At 44.4% G+C, this 13,199-nt stretch overlaps 1 protein-coding gene across 1 annotated transcript in view; it reads left to right on the forward strand.

Moving 5' to 3' along the window:
- Positions 1–13,199, forward strand: part of LOC121533575 (neurocan core protein) — a 200,369-nt gene that overhangs the window by 74,740 nt on the left and 112,430 nt on the right. The window contains exons 6-8 of the mRNA XM_041839642.2: positions 646–773; positions 1,387–1,680; positions 2,368–3,270. Coding sequence (XP_041695576.2) covers positions 646–773; positions 1,387–1,680; positions 2,368–3,270 — 1,325 coding nt within the window. The remainder of the gene's footprint in view (positions 1–645; positions 774–1,386; positions 1,681–2,367; positions 3,271–13,199) is intronic.

A 13,199-nucleotide genomic window follows, 5' to 3' on the forward strand; every position in this document is an offset into this window, starting at 1 on the left:
TAATGTTGATGTTTGTGTTTCAGCTTGCCGCCTCCCGTTATGTATGTTGATGACAGATAGTCAGTGTGTGTAGTACAGTTAAGATGTGGATATTTTGACACATCTCTATCTCAAACGTCTGCCCAATAATTGCACTGGAGAAGCAGCTTGCATATTTCTCCTCGACAGAGAACTGCATCCTATCCTCTCCTATCCTCTCCTCCCCACCTGGCACACATATAATTGGTCCATCTCCAGAGCTACTTGGCTACACATCAATGAGGAGGCAAACGTGCAATTAATAATGTAAAAATAGAGACATCAGCGACCAGGATGGAAGGCTGAGATGGGGGATTTAGCTATAACATTGTCTGACGAAAACGGTTGCAAACCGAGCGCATGCAGGATTGTAGCTACTGAGTGTGTAATAAGCCTTTCTTCCTTCCTGTTGTCCTCCATAAGCCCCTGCATGCCTCTATACATAATCTCTTAATCAGCATTTAGGCTGTACCCTCAATGCTGTTTGAATCAATGTACTTCAGAGTAATTGCACAGTCGGAGTCCGGATATAGATTGCCTATTCGCCCCCCCAGCCGAGAGATTTCTGGAGAAATTCCTGATTTTCTTTGGCTCCCCTCCTCTCCCTCCCTCTCTCGCTCTCCTCAGGTACCCTATCCAGTCGCCCAGGCCGGGTTGCTATGGCGACAGGCAGGACTCACCTGGAGTGCGCAACTACGGCAATCAGGCCCCTGAAGAGCTGTTTGATGTCTACTGCTTTGCCAAGCAACTGCAAGGTAGGAGGGAGGCGTCAATTAGGTTTTAGTCATGCATGACCCTGCAAAGCCCCAGGAGCAACGATGCTGGAACCGCCTGACTTTTGAGCTGTAGCTGGGTGGTGAGTTATACTGCCGTGGCCAGGATCAGAGGAAACTTCTACAGGAGGATCGAGTCCTATTCACAGCAGGTGCCTTTAAAATAGCACTTGGGAACCTGGGTAATTTGTTACTGTGCAGAGCCAGACGTTTCAGTTAATAATGCTACTGTGATACTGTAGCAGGAAGTATATGAGGTAATTTTATGAGAAGTGTCATTCTTGATACCTTGCATATGACTGGGCTATCTAGCTTCACAGGATGGATGTCCAGTGGTTCTGAGTATTCTATGGTTCTTCTGTGAAATTGCTTTATTGACCTGTTCAATCTTGTCTGTCATCACTTCTCATATTACATTCAACATCTCTCTATTCATCTCATACTTTATTGTAATTATATCTCCCCTTCTTCTTCATATGGTACTCCCATCCTCCCCCATTGCTCCCGTACCACTCCACCTCCCACACCTATCTCTCTTTCCCCCCACACTACCTCATTATACCTCCATCTCTCCATCTCCATCCTCCTCTCCCAGGTGAGGTGTTCCACTCGTCTGTACCAGAGAAGCTGAGCCTGGCCACAGCCTCTACCCACTGCCACTCTCTAAGTGCCCAGCTGGCCACGGCAGGGCAGCTTTACCTAGCCTGGCAGGCCGGCCTGGACCAGTGTGACCCAGGCTGGCTGGCCGATGGCAGCGTGCGCTACCCCATAAACCTTCCCCGGCGCAACTGTGGTGGGGATGATCCAGGGGTGCGCACTGTCTACCACAACCCCAACCGCACCGGTTTCCCAGTAACCACCACCCGCTTCGACGCCTACTGCTACCGAGGTAACGGCAGGGTCACCATCACCATGGCAACCGTCCTGTTTAATTCCCATTAATTAGTGCGTGTTGTTTGTCTCATGCATGAATTAATACAGAGGGGATTCAGTGACATTTTGGTCCCTTCTGGGATCTGAAATCTTCTACTGTAGCAACCAGCCAGTGTCTGGTATCAGCATCTGCAAGCTCTCAATACAGACTTAGAGAGACCCAGCAGTGATCTGTACACTGGCTATAGCCTCAATGTCCTTGCAGTGTCATTCTATAGTGTTTATAATGTTACTGGACCGCTGGTGATTTGTCTTAGTTTCAAGTTCACTTTGGAATGACTGTACACTCCTGTGTGCTGTGTGCTTGGATTTGATTGTGTTTGTGCAGCGTGTGATCTGCATTAGGCTGCATTTCCTCCTCGGCGTGACATGGAGGATGATTGACAGGGACTAAATTGATACAGACGTAATTAAGTTTTATCTTAGATTTTGCCCTAAAATAAAGTAACCCAAGGAGAGAGGAGGAACATGTCTACATGTATTATTTATACTTTATTATTGAAAGCAAAATCAAAAATAGAGGTCATCAACATATAAGAATGTGGATGAGTCACAGCTTATTGCAAATATTATTATTTAAAACCCATGCCTTATTGCCAGGAAAGCAAATAAGAATGCTAATATATTTTTGATATAATTACAGAACGTGAAGCAGGAGTCCAGGCAGCCCAGTCAGTGGGGTTCCTCCAATACAGAGAGCCAGAGAACAACTCCTCAGACACTGAGCCCCAGCGCTCTGACCCCTTCCCCCAACTCTCCACCTGGACTGGCATCGTGGACCTGGACAAGGAGGGAATCAGCTCCATCGCTGGAGGCAATGTGTCATCTGAGATTTCAGAGGAGCACGTGGTAATCCTCCTCCAGCCAGGGGAGAGTCCCCAGCGCTGGGGAGAGGAGAACCAGGAGACCCAGGACCGATCCAAGACTGGAGCCCCTCAGGACGCCTCCTCCAGCCCTAAGACTAAGACCAGTACCCTGGGTCTGTCTGCTCTGGAGAGTCTGGAGACCCACGGAGGTTCTGCCCAGGAGGAGGTGGAGGATGAGGGGGACGAGGAGGGGCGTTTCGGGACATCGGACTCCCCTCTGTCCTCCCAGACCTCTCCAACGCTCCAGGCCCAGACTACCAATAGCGTTCTCCACAGCTTCGTCAACAACCTGATGAAGCCCTTCAAGTATTGGACGGGCTCTATGGAGACCGACACGGAGGCCCCTCCCCCAGCCACACCTGCCTCACTGCCCGAGGGGACAGAAGCAGAGGAGGACCAGGCACCCCCAGGGTCGGCTAAGGTCAACCCCACCGAAGGGAGGCCCAAGCTCGGCAGCAAAGGAAGTAAGGACAATGCCATCATGGAGCATCGGAGCGGAGGCCCCTCACTCAAGACATCCACCGGTGGGCTCACCAGCTCAGAGGAGGGTCTGTCTGAGCAGGAGAAAGAGGTGGTCCCCTTAGTCCCACTTGGCCCTGTGACCCTGTACACAGCCACCCAGCCAGGGAGGAAGGATCCAAGCACATCCCTAACCAACCCTTCAGCCTCTTCCTCTAATGGTAAGAGCCACCTGCAATCCATCCATCAGAGAGGCTATGTGGGTTGGCTGAGTACACCCTGTCTCTTTATAATGTAGTTCATTACCTTTTCTCTCTAAAAGTCATTTTCTTTTTGCGTTCCTATTTCTGAGGCATATCGCCCGGCCTCAATGTTTTCTTCCAAATCAATGGCTTGTGTGAAATTGAAAATGGGCTGTTTACGAAGGTAGTACATTGAAAATATGGTTTCTATGGATGCCAGCTCAGGTCCTGTAAAACGAAGGTTTGTTTCATACTGTTAAACACTGTCTCAGGACAATATTTATGGGAGAAACATTCAGCCACTCTTTGGAGGACAATGGAAGTAAAATAGGAAAATACTTCATTATTATAAAAAAATTAAAATTACATTCGGCATTACAACCTTTCTCAGTTTGTTGCTCCTAGACACTGTCTCTGTGTCACATATGGTAGAATTTCCAGAGTATCAAAGCATCACTCACGTTTCCTTCTTGGTTTTCCTAGGGAGAAATTACATGCACTTTGGGTGTCTATTAGCACCCGTTTAGAGCCATCCTTCACTAAGCCTGCTTCCAGCTGAGGTGAGAAACGCAGTGCAAAGAGGAAAATTAGAGCATAGAGCGAAGCAGGCCAAAGCAATAGCTGATGTAAATAGATAAAAATAAGGTCTATCTGGAATCAGGGCACCATGCTGTGTGTGTGTGTGGGCGCATGCGCGCCTGTGTGTCACTGTGTACATGTCTACGTCCATGTGTAGGTGTACGTGTGCGTGTGTGTGTGTTCATGTCTACTTCTGTGTCTGTTGGCTCAGGGACCCTGGTAGCATCCAAACCCCAGTTAATTCTCTACAGAGCTGAGCGAGGCGTGTGGGTTGTAAAGGTCACCATATTGGGCTATTCCCCACTTGAGAGCCCTGCGACTTTAAACCACAATCGATAGCTGTGATTCCTCTGCTGTGCGAAGGAGGAACAGACAGGCAACCAGGCAATGTTTCATCTCACGGCCACCACTTACACAACCCAGTCACCAGGGCTAGAATAGAGAGAAAGAGCTGAAGTCTTGCACAGAGGTGTTTAAATTGGTCCAATTAAGGCTTCTATGGCCTGGACTCCTTGAAACCGAAACGCCAACCCCAAGGCGTTAATGTTTTATGCTGGATGAAAATATAGCTTTAGCCTGCGTACATTATTCACAGCCTCTTTCCAATTAATGCAGGGCTGGCTAGGTGCTCATTGTCGCACTCTTTGCCATCCACGTCTCCCCCATTTAGGACGGCCCTGGGTGAACGTAGGCGATCATTATCAATGGCGATGACGAGCGGAGGGAAACCGCGAAGGACAAAAAGAAGAGAGGAGAAGAGGAGGCATCAGGAAGGGGCTTTTGAATCGTGTAATTTTTTTTAGGATGCTGTTTCAATTGATATATCCTCTTAAAGTGGCAAATGAGCGCTGCGGGCTGTTGCTTGCATCTCTGAAATCTTCATTATAGATGCTGCCATTTTGATTCTGACTGGCGGGAAGCTAGGGTGGAGAATTGTGAAGAAGCACGTCTCGAGCAAGGTGTCAGGAAAGACATTGCATGTGAATCTTGACACTTCAACCTCAATCCCTGTTTTCCCACATAGTCTTAGCAAAGCATCGTGGGAATAAATCATTGTGGTAAAACCTCACACTCGTACACTGACACTCCAGATAGATGAGTGTGACATGTTTCACACGCCACATAATAACTTTTCCCTGTCGTCTTTACTAGACGCCATATCCTACTGTATGTGTGTGTATGTGTGCTAGCGTAGGTGTGCTAGCGTGTGTGTGTGCGCTAGCGTGTGTGTGTTAGTCTGTGTGTGTTAGTACAACGGATGTCACGCTGCTTGCTTAGCGAGTACCGCTTCCTCCTGATTCGGCTCAAACCGAGGCTCGAACCCAGGACCTCTGCTTTGCTAGCACACGTGACCACCCTCCCGAAGCGTGTTACCAGTCACGCCACATGAAAAGCTAGCTATTCACTGCCGCAAGTGGGGACACTTTAGGCTGAGGGGTACATTTCATACATCCCCATGTGCTACACTAGTGTGTGTGGGTGTGTGCTAGCATGTGTGTATGTGAGGCCTTGTGTGAGTCTCTGTGTGAGTCCGCGTCCGTGTGTGTGTGTGTTTATTAGATGCCGTATCTTACAACAGGGTTAGGGTTAGGGTTAGGGTTAGTACCCTGTGTCCCGGAGACGGCTTCAACCCTTCTCCCATTATGCTTTGTGACCTCAGGGTTTGACTCTGCTGGTTTACCCCAGAAAGAGACGGATAAACAGCTGATATACAGCACCGCTGTCACTGAAAACACACAATGGAGCGCATAATTGACTTGCCTCGATTTAGTCATTTGTAGGCAATTTATCACAGTACCATGATGTTTGTTTTGTGTTGACTTACTGTAAGCCAAAACTCACAGAAAACGATAGCAGTGAAATATGACATTCGTAAAACTGGGCCTAGCATGAAATTATCATAACGCATACCGTGTATAATATGCTATTTTTATTTAGTATATCAGCCATTAGAGTAGATCATCAGACTTGATTAATTAATTTAATCACTCAATATCTCATCAGTATGTGAAGGCAAAGTGGTTAAGTACCTTTATTCCCATTATTAATTGGATAATAACACAGTCTACATCTCTTATGTAAATGAACCAGCGCTCATATAGTACATAGGTGAAGGCAACATGCAGACACCTGAATAATTTATTTTTTATTTTTATTTTTTATATTTCATTTGTTGACATATTTGTGTATGTTTCTACCCACAGTAATTTGTTGTATTATGTAGTACAACCAGAGCCCCTGCTGTGGTCCTTTGCACCTCAGAGAGCTAGCTCTGCTGTTCTGTGTTGAGCTAGGCTTAGAAGCTGGGTGTGAGGCACTCTATACAGTGCCTTCAGACAGTATTCATACCCCTTCACTTATTCCATATTTTGTTGTGTTACAGCCTGAATTCTAATTGGATTAAATATATTTTTTTCTCACCCATCTACACACTATACTCCATAATGACAAAGGGAATACATTTTTATGTAAATGTTTGTAAATTTATTGACAATGAAATATATAAATACTCATTTACATAAGTTTTCACACCCCTTTGCTATGTCATTCCAAATTGAGCTCAGGTGCATCCAATTTCCTTTGATCATCTTTGAGCTGTCACTACAACAGTCCAAGGAACTGTCCATAGATCTCAGAGATAGAATTGTAATGCCACATATACAGTGCATTCGGAAAGTATTCAGACCCCTTGGCTTTTTCACATTTTGTTACATTACAGCCTTATTCTAAAATGTATTAAATATTATTATTTCATCAATCTACACCCAATAACCCATAATGACAAAGCGAAAACAGGTTTTTAGAAAAACAGAAATACCTTATTTACATAAGTATTCAGACCCTTTGCTATGAGACTCGAAATTGAGCTCAACCTGTTTCCATTGATCATCCTTGAGATGTTTCTACAACTTGATTGCAGTCCACCTGTGGCAAATCCAATTAATTGGGCATGATTTGGAAAGGCACACAACTGTCTATATAAGGTCCCACAGTTGACAGTGCATGTCTGAGCAAAAACCAAGCCATGAGGTCGAAGGAATTGTCCGTAGAGCTCCGTGACAAGATTGTGTCGAGGCACAGATCTGGCGAAGGGTACCAAAAAATGTCTGCAGCATTGAAGGTCCCCAAGAACAAAGTGGCCTCCATCATTCATAAATGGGAGAAGTTTGGAACCACCAAGACTCTTCCTAGAGCTGGCCGCCTGGCCAAACTGAGCATTTGGGGGAGAAGGGCTTTGGTCAGGGAGGTGACCAAGAACCCGATGGTCACTCTGACAGAGCTCCAGAGTTCCTCTGCGGAGATGGGGGAACCTTCCAGAAGGACAACCATCTCTGCAGCACTCCAACAATCAGGCCTTCATGGTAGAGTGGCCAGACAGAAGTTACTCCTCAGTAAAAGGCACATGACAGCCCTCTTGGAGTTTGCCAAAAGGCACCTAAAGACTCTCAGACCATGAGAAACAAGATTCTCTGGTCTGATGAAACCAAAATTGAATTATTTGGCCTGAATGCCAAGCATCACATCTGTAGGAAACCTGGCACCATCCCTATGGTGAAGCATGGTGGTGGCAGCATCATGCTGTGGGTATGTTTTTCTGCGGCAGGGACTGGGAGACTAGCCAGGATCGAGGGAAAGATGAACGGAGCAAAGTACAGAGAGATCCTTGACGAAAACCTGCTCCAGAGCACTCAGGACCTCAGACTGGGGCGAAGGTTCACCTTCCAACAGGACAACGACCAAGACAACGCAGGAGTGGCTTCGGGACAAATCTCTGAATGTCCTTGAGTGGCCCAGCCAGAGCCTGGACTTGAACCCGGTCGAACATCTCTGGAGAGACCTGAAAATAGCTGTGCAGTGACGCTCCCCATCCAACCTGACAGAGCTTGAGAGAATATTGTTATGAGAATTATTTAACTAACTATTTCAATGTCTCTGTGCGTCTCCCAAAAGGTTGTAATGCTTTTGGATCAAGAAACGGACAGAGTCCCGGTCTGCATAGTCAGGCCTTTATTCATTGAGAATTCTGCCACAAAATGGTCGTACAATATTTTTATACGCACACGTCATACAAAAATCCCACCCCTCTTTAGGCGGGTTGTAGTTTTCCACTTGAAAACTGCTCTCCTGACCATCAGGTCACACACACACATACACACACACACACACACATACACATACACACACATACATACACACACACATGTTCTTATCATAGTCTACTCCCTGCACTCCTCAGTTATCGCCGTTCTCGCAATATTCTGACTGCCTCATTGTACTTCTAACTAAGCTACACATATTATCAGTTTATAGTCTTATGATTCTAACACTTTTCACACAGTTTCGGAGTGTAATAATTAGTCACTACTAAGAAAGTACTAATCATACTTAAAACAAGAACATTTCACAACTATATTTAAGGGTGGAACATTTAGTCATTACTTTTAACCTGTATATATTTTAATTTCTATATCAATCCACCCTTTGACTAAATTATCCACACTTTAATACACAGAAAATCATTACAATTACTTTTAAACTAGAGATTTATAGTTCTAGGAAAACATCCAGTCACAGTTCTTCGTTAGATTTTCACTGCAACCTTCACACATTAGAACTAAGAAAAGTTTCATCCAGTCTCAAACTATCTGAATCGTCATCGTCCTCCACCAAGCCTGGTGGGTCATATTCTTCATTCCTTAGGTCGGAGTCCGGGATTGGGCCGTATCTCACCATCTGCTGTGATACTGCATACTGCATACTCCATACTCACCAACCCTCGGACACAGGGAATAAGACAACATCCACAAAGAACAAACATACCCATAGAAGCTATAGCTGCACCCAAAACAGTTGCAACAATAGCTTTCCATTTTCCAAACATGTTATCAAACCAACCAGTCATTGATGTATTCACCCCCCAGTTCTCAGCCCATTCTTTACTTAATGCAGTGAGACCTGCCAGTGCTCTAGTTACTGTACCATCTGGGGCTGTATTGTTGGGGATAAACATACAACAATGACCTCCCACCATCTTGTAAATCCGCCCTTCTCTGCTAAAAGCATATCGAGAGCCAAACTATTCTGTCAGGTCATGAGTGAGGTGGCGGATAGTTGGTCTGAAATTCCCTTCACTGCATCCCTTGTCTAATTAACAAACCTTTGTAGATGTAATTAATCCAGTCAATATTTCTATCAATTGTAACCCATCAGAAAAACGTTGTTGTAAACCCTTCTCCAATTTGATCTGTGATTCGCATTACTTTGGTGTCTATAACACTGATAATCTCCGGGGGTCATGGTGAATTGGGGTGCTTTAGTATTATCCTTTTTAAGAGTGGTTATTTTAATATCAGAACAATTAGTTGAGGTTTGGTTTGATCCCAAATCTATCACACAAGAGAACATGGTCTGAGGCATAGGTGCAGTTAGAAGGGTTGGCCTACCTGTTGAACAGGCATAACAATTAGTTTGACCCAACGCCCTAGCTGTGTAGTTCATCCACCTTACCCAGAAGTTCTCATTTGAAATTCCTTCTACTTCTCCTTGGTTCATTTACTGCAAGAGGAAATCTTCTACCCTTGGTGGTTTAGTGCTATTTAGGATTCCTTCTGAGGGCCTTCCAAGGGGTATTAGACTATTTTTTGATACCTCTGGTGATAACATTAGATCTACCTGCTGTTCTGTCTCGGGGGTGGAAGATTAATTTCTCTCCTGAAAAATTAACCTCAAACATATATCTGCCCCGAAATCATCAACACAGACCCAATAGTTCCTTGCTATGTCATCTTGCATAATTGACTTTACCGTTATCACCAGTTCCGTTTTACATTTATCATGGGTTTGTTTAATTCCCCATCGGTGTACTGCGTCCATCCCATTCTCATAGTATGTTCCCCAGGTATGTTTAAACACCCTTGCCCAAGGACATGAGCGTTCCCCAGTGCAAATGTATTTACCATACCTTCTAGGACCTAATTTTCTTGTACACGCCCCCTTCTTACCAAAGCCCCCAAAACCTCCTATCTCTTCATGGGAGAAGTCGAATGGTATCTTGAATCCCCCATCTTGTCCTAAACTGACTTTTACTATAAAATAATCATTCCCCCAATAGTCTTTCTTGGTTTCAGTATTTCTACGAGATCGAATCAGTGCCTTGGTATTATTTTGTTAATCATTTTCCTGTTTAGGTTGACCTGGATTAATCCATAATATGGTTAACACGATGATGCAGCTCAGAGTCCCCCAAAATCCCCAAAACCGCCATCCCAATCCTGTCCCTGACCCACCTGCCTGGTACTTCCCCATACCCACACCTCTATAAACACCCCACAGTGATGAAAGGTCGGGGTAGGGTTTCTTCGTTAACAGAGTTTACCCCCGAACCCTAGTGGGTCAGTTCTTCTCTTTAACTCTGTGTGTGTGTTCAAAGGTGTTGGTATGTGGGCCTACCTTTTTGCAGTGGGTAATGTGGACCCAAGTGGCTTTCTCAGCTATTCTTATAGCAAAGGCAGTTACCAATAGGACTTGGTATGGTCCCTCCCAGCGTGACTGCTTTCAATCCTTTTTCCTCAACGATTGGATCCACACCCAGTCTCCAGGTTGTATACTATGAGTCACCTTCTCCTTTAATTCTCCTGTAGGACACAAATTCTTAGACATACGGGTATGGTAAACAAACAATTTTCTTATGTGTTCTGCTAGTGTATTCTCTAGTTCTATGTCTGCCTGTTCTGGTCCTGCCAACTGTGGCATTCTGTAAGGTCTTCCAAACACTTTAAAATATATATATATATATTTTGTAATTCGTTATACCATAGGCCACAAAGTGTTTCCTAACCTGCTCTACCATCTAACCTATCCCCCCTATTGACACATTGTTTTACCCATGTGTCAATATTTCCGCATATCAAAACAGTGATTTTAATCAATTTAATAATTTATCCTTATGCCAGACATTATCTCGTAGGATTGTTCCTTTCTTTACAGTATGAAAATATATGCACTCACCAACTGTAAGTCGCCCCGGATAAGAGCGTCTGCCAAATGGCCAAAATGTAAAATATAATCAAGAACATAGGAAATATCTGTTTCCCCGTATAGTGTTCCTGTCACCCTTCTTAATGTCATATTTCACTCATTTGTCAAACTTAATCCCTTACTTCATATACAGTGGGGAAAAAAAGTATTTAGTCAGCCACCAATTGTGCAAGTTCTCCCACTTAAAAAGATGAGAGAGGCCTGTAATTTTCATCATAGGTACACGTCAACTATGACAGACAAATTGAGAAAAAAAATCCAGAAAATCACATTGTAGGATTTTTAATGAATTTATTTGCAAATTATGGTGGAAAATAAGTATTTGGTCACCTACAAACAAGCAAGATGTCTGGCTCTCACAGACCTGTAACTTCTTCTTTAAGAGTCTCCTCTGTCCTCCACTCGTTACCTGTATTAATGGCACCTGTTTGAACTTGTTATCAGTATAAAAGACACCTGTCCACAACCTCAAACAGTCACACTCCAAACTCCACTATGGCCAACACCAAAGAGCTGTCAAAGGACACCAGAAACAAAATTGTAGACCTGCACCAGGCTGGGAAGACTGAATCTGCAATAGGTAAGCAGCTTGGTTTGAAGAAATCAACTGTGGGAGCAATTATTAGGAAATGGAAGACATACAAGACCACTGATAATCTCCCTCGATCTGGGGCTCCACGCAAGATCTCACCCCGTGGGGTCAAAATGATCACAAGAACGGTGAGCAAAAATCCCAGAACCACACGGGGGGACCTAGTGAATGACCTGCAGAGAGCTGGGACCAAAGTAACAAAGCCTACCATCAGTAACACACTACGCCGCCAGGGACGCAAATCCTGCAGTGCCAGACGTGTCCCCCTGCTTAAGCCAGTACATGTCCAGGCCCATCTGAAGTTTGCTAGAGTGCATTTGGATGATCCAGAAGAGGATTGGGAGAATGTCATATGGTCAGATGAAACCAAAATATAACTTTTTGGTAAAAACTCAACTCGTCGTGTTTGGAGGACAAAGAATGCTGAGTTGCATCCAAAGAACACCATACCTACTGTGAAGCATGGGGGTGGAAACATCATGCTTTGGGGCTGATTTTCTGCAAAGGGACCAGGACGACTGATCCGTGTAAAGGAAAGAATGAATGGGGCCATGTATCGTGAGATTTTGAGTGAAAACCTCCTTCCATCAGCAAGGGCATTGAAGATGAAATGTGGCTGGGTCTTTCAGCATGACAATGATCCCAAACACACCGCCCGGGCAACGAAGGAGTGGCTTCGTAAGAAGCATTTCAAGGTCCTGGAGTGGCCTAGCCAGTCTCCAGATCTCAACCCCATAGAAAATCTTTGGAGGGAGTTGAAAGTCCGTGTTGCCCAGCGACAGCCCCAAAACATCATTGCTCTAGAGGAGATCTGCATGGAGGAATGGGCCAAAATACCAGCAACAGTGTGTGAAAACCTTGTGAAGACTTACAGAAAACGTTTGACCTGTGTCATTGCCAACAAAGGGTGTATAACAAAGTATTGAGAAACTTTTGTTATTGACCAAATACTTATTTTCCACCATAATTTGCAAATAAATTCATAAAAAATCCTACAATGTGATTTTCTGGATTTTTTTTCCTCATTTTGTCTGTCATATTTGACGTGTACCTATGATGAAAATTACAGGCCTCTCATCTTTTTAAGTGGGAGAACTTGCACAATTGGTGGCTGACTAAATACTTTTTTTCCCCACTTTAAGTAAGCAGTGATATTTTATTCCAGGTATATATTTTAAAAATTGTTTGCTACGTTGTCTCCTACTGTTCCTTAACATATACTGTAGGGGATTTTCCTCAGTCCTGGGAAATAAACAAAAAACTAAAAAACTCCCCCCCCCAGAACACATCGGATAACTCCATGTTTCATTAAATTCACTAAACCTATAAATAACAAGCCCATAACCACCTTCCGGTAATCTACTGATTTAAACCTGTTGCATTAATTTATTAAAATATATACCTATTGTTTAATAAATACACTGTTTGCATTGAACACATCTCTCAGTCTCTCTAGTTATTGACTAATAGTCTCACTGTCTCCCTGCTTACACTCGTGGACTTTGGAGAAGTCTGCATGTCTGTGATAATATTCTCTCAGATTATCACAGAGTTGTGCCAATTTATCTCCATAAGCCCCTCCCTCTTCCCACTCTAACAACGGCGCGTTCCCAACCCAGTTTCCCCTTACTGCCTCCCAGTCCTTCCACACTATCTGTCTGACTGCCCTCTCTAGTTCACCTGTATTCAGCTTAAAGCT

The sequence above is a fragment of the Coregonus clupeaformis genome, chromosome 20 (genome assembly GCF_020615455.1).
Source record: "Coregonus clupeaformis isolate EN_2021a chromosome 20, ASM2061545v1, whole genome shotgun sequence".
Lineage (NCBI taxonomy): Eukaryota > Metazoa > Chordata > Actinopteri > Salmoniformes > Salmonidae > Coregonus > Coregonus clupeaformis.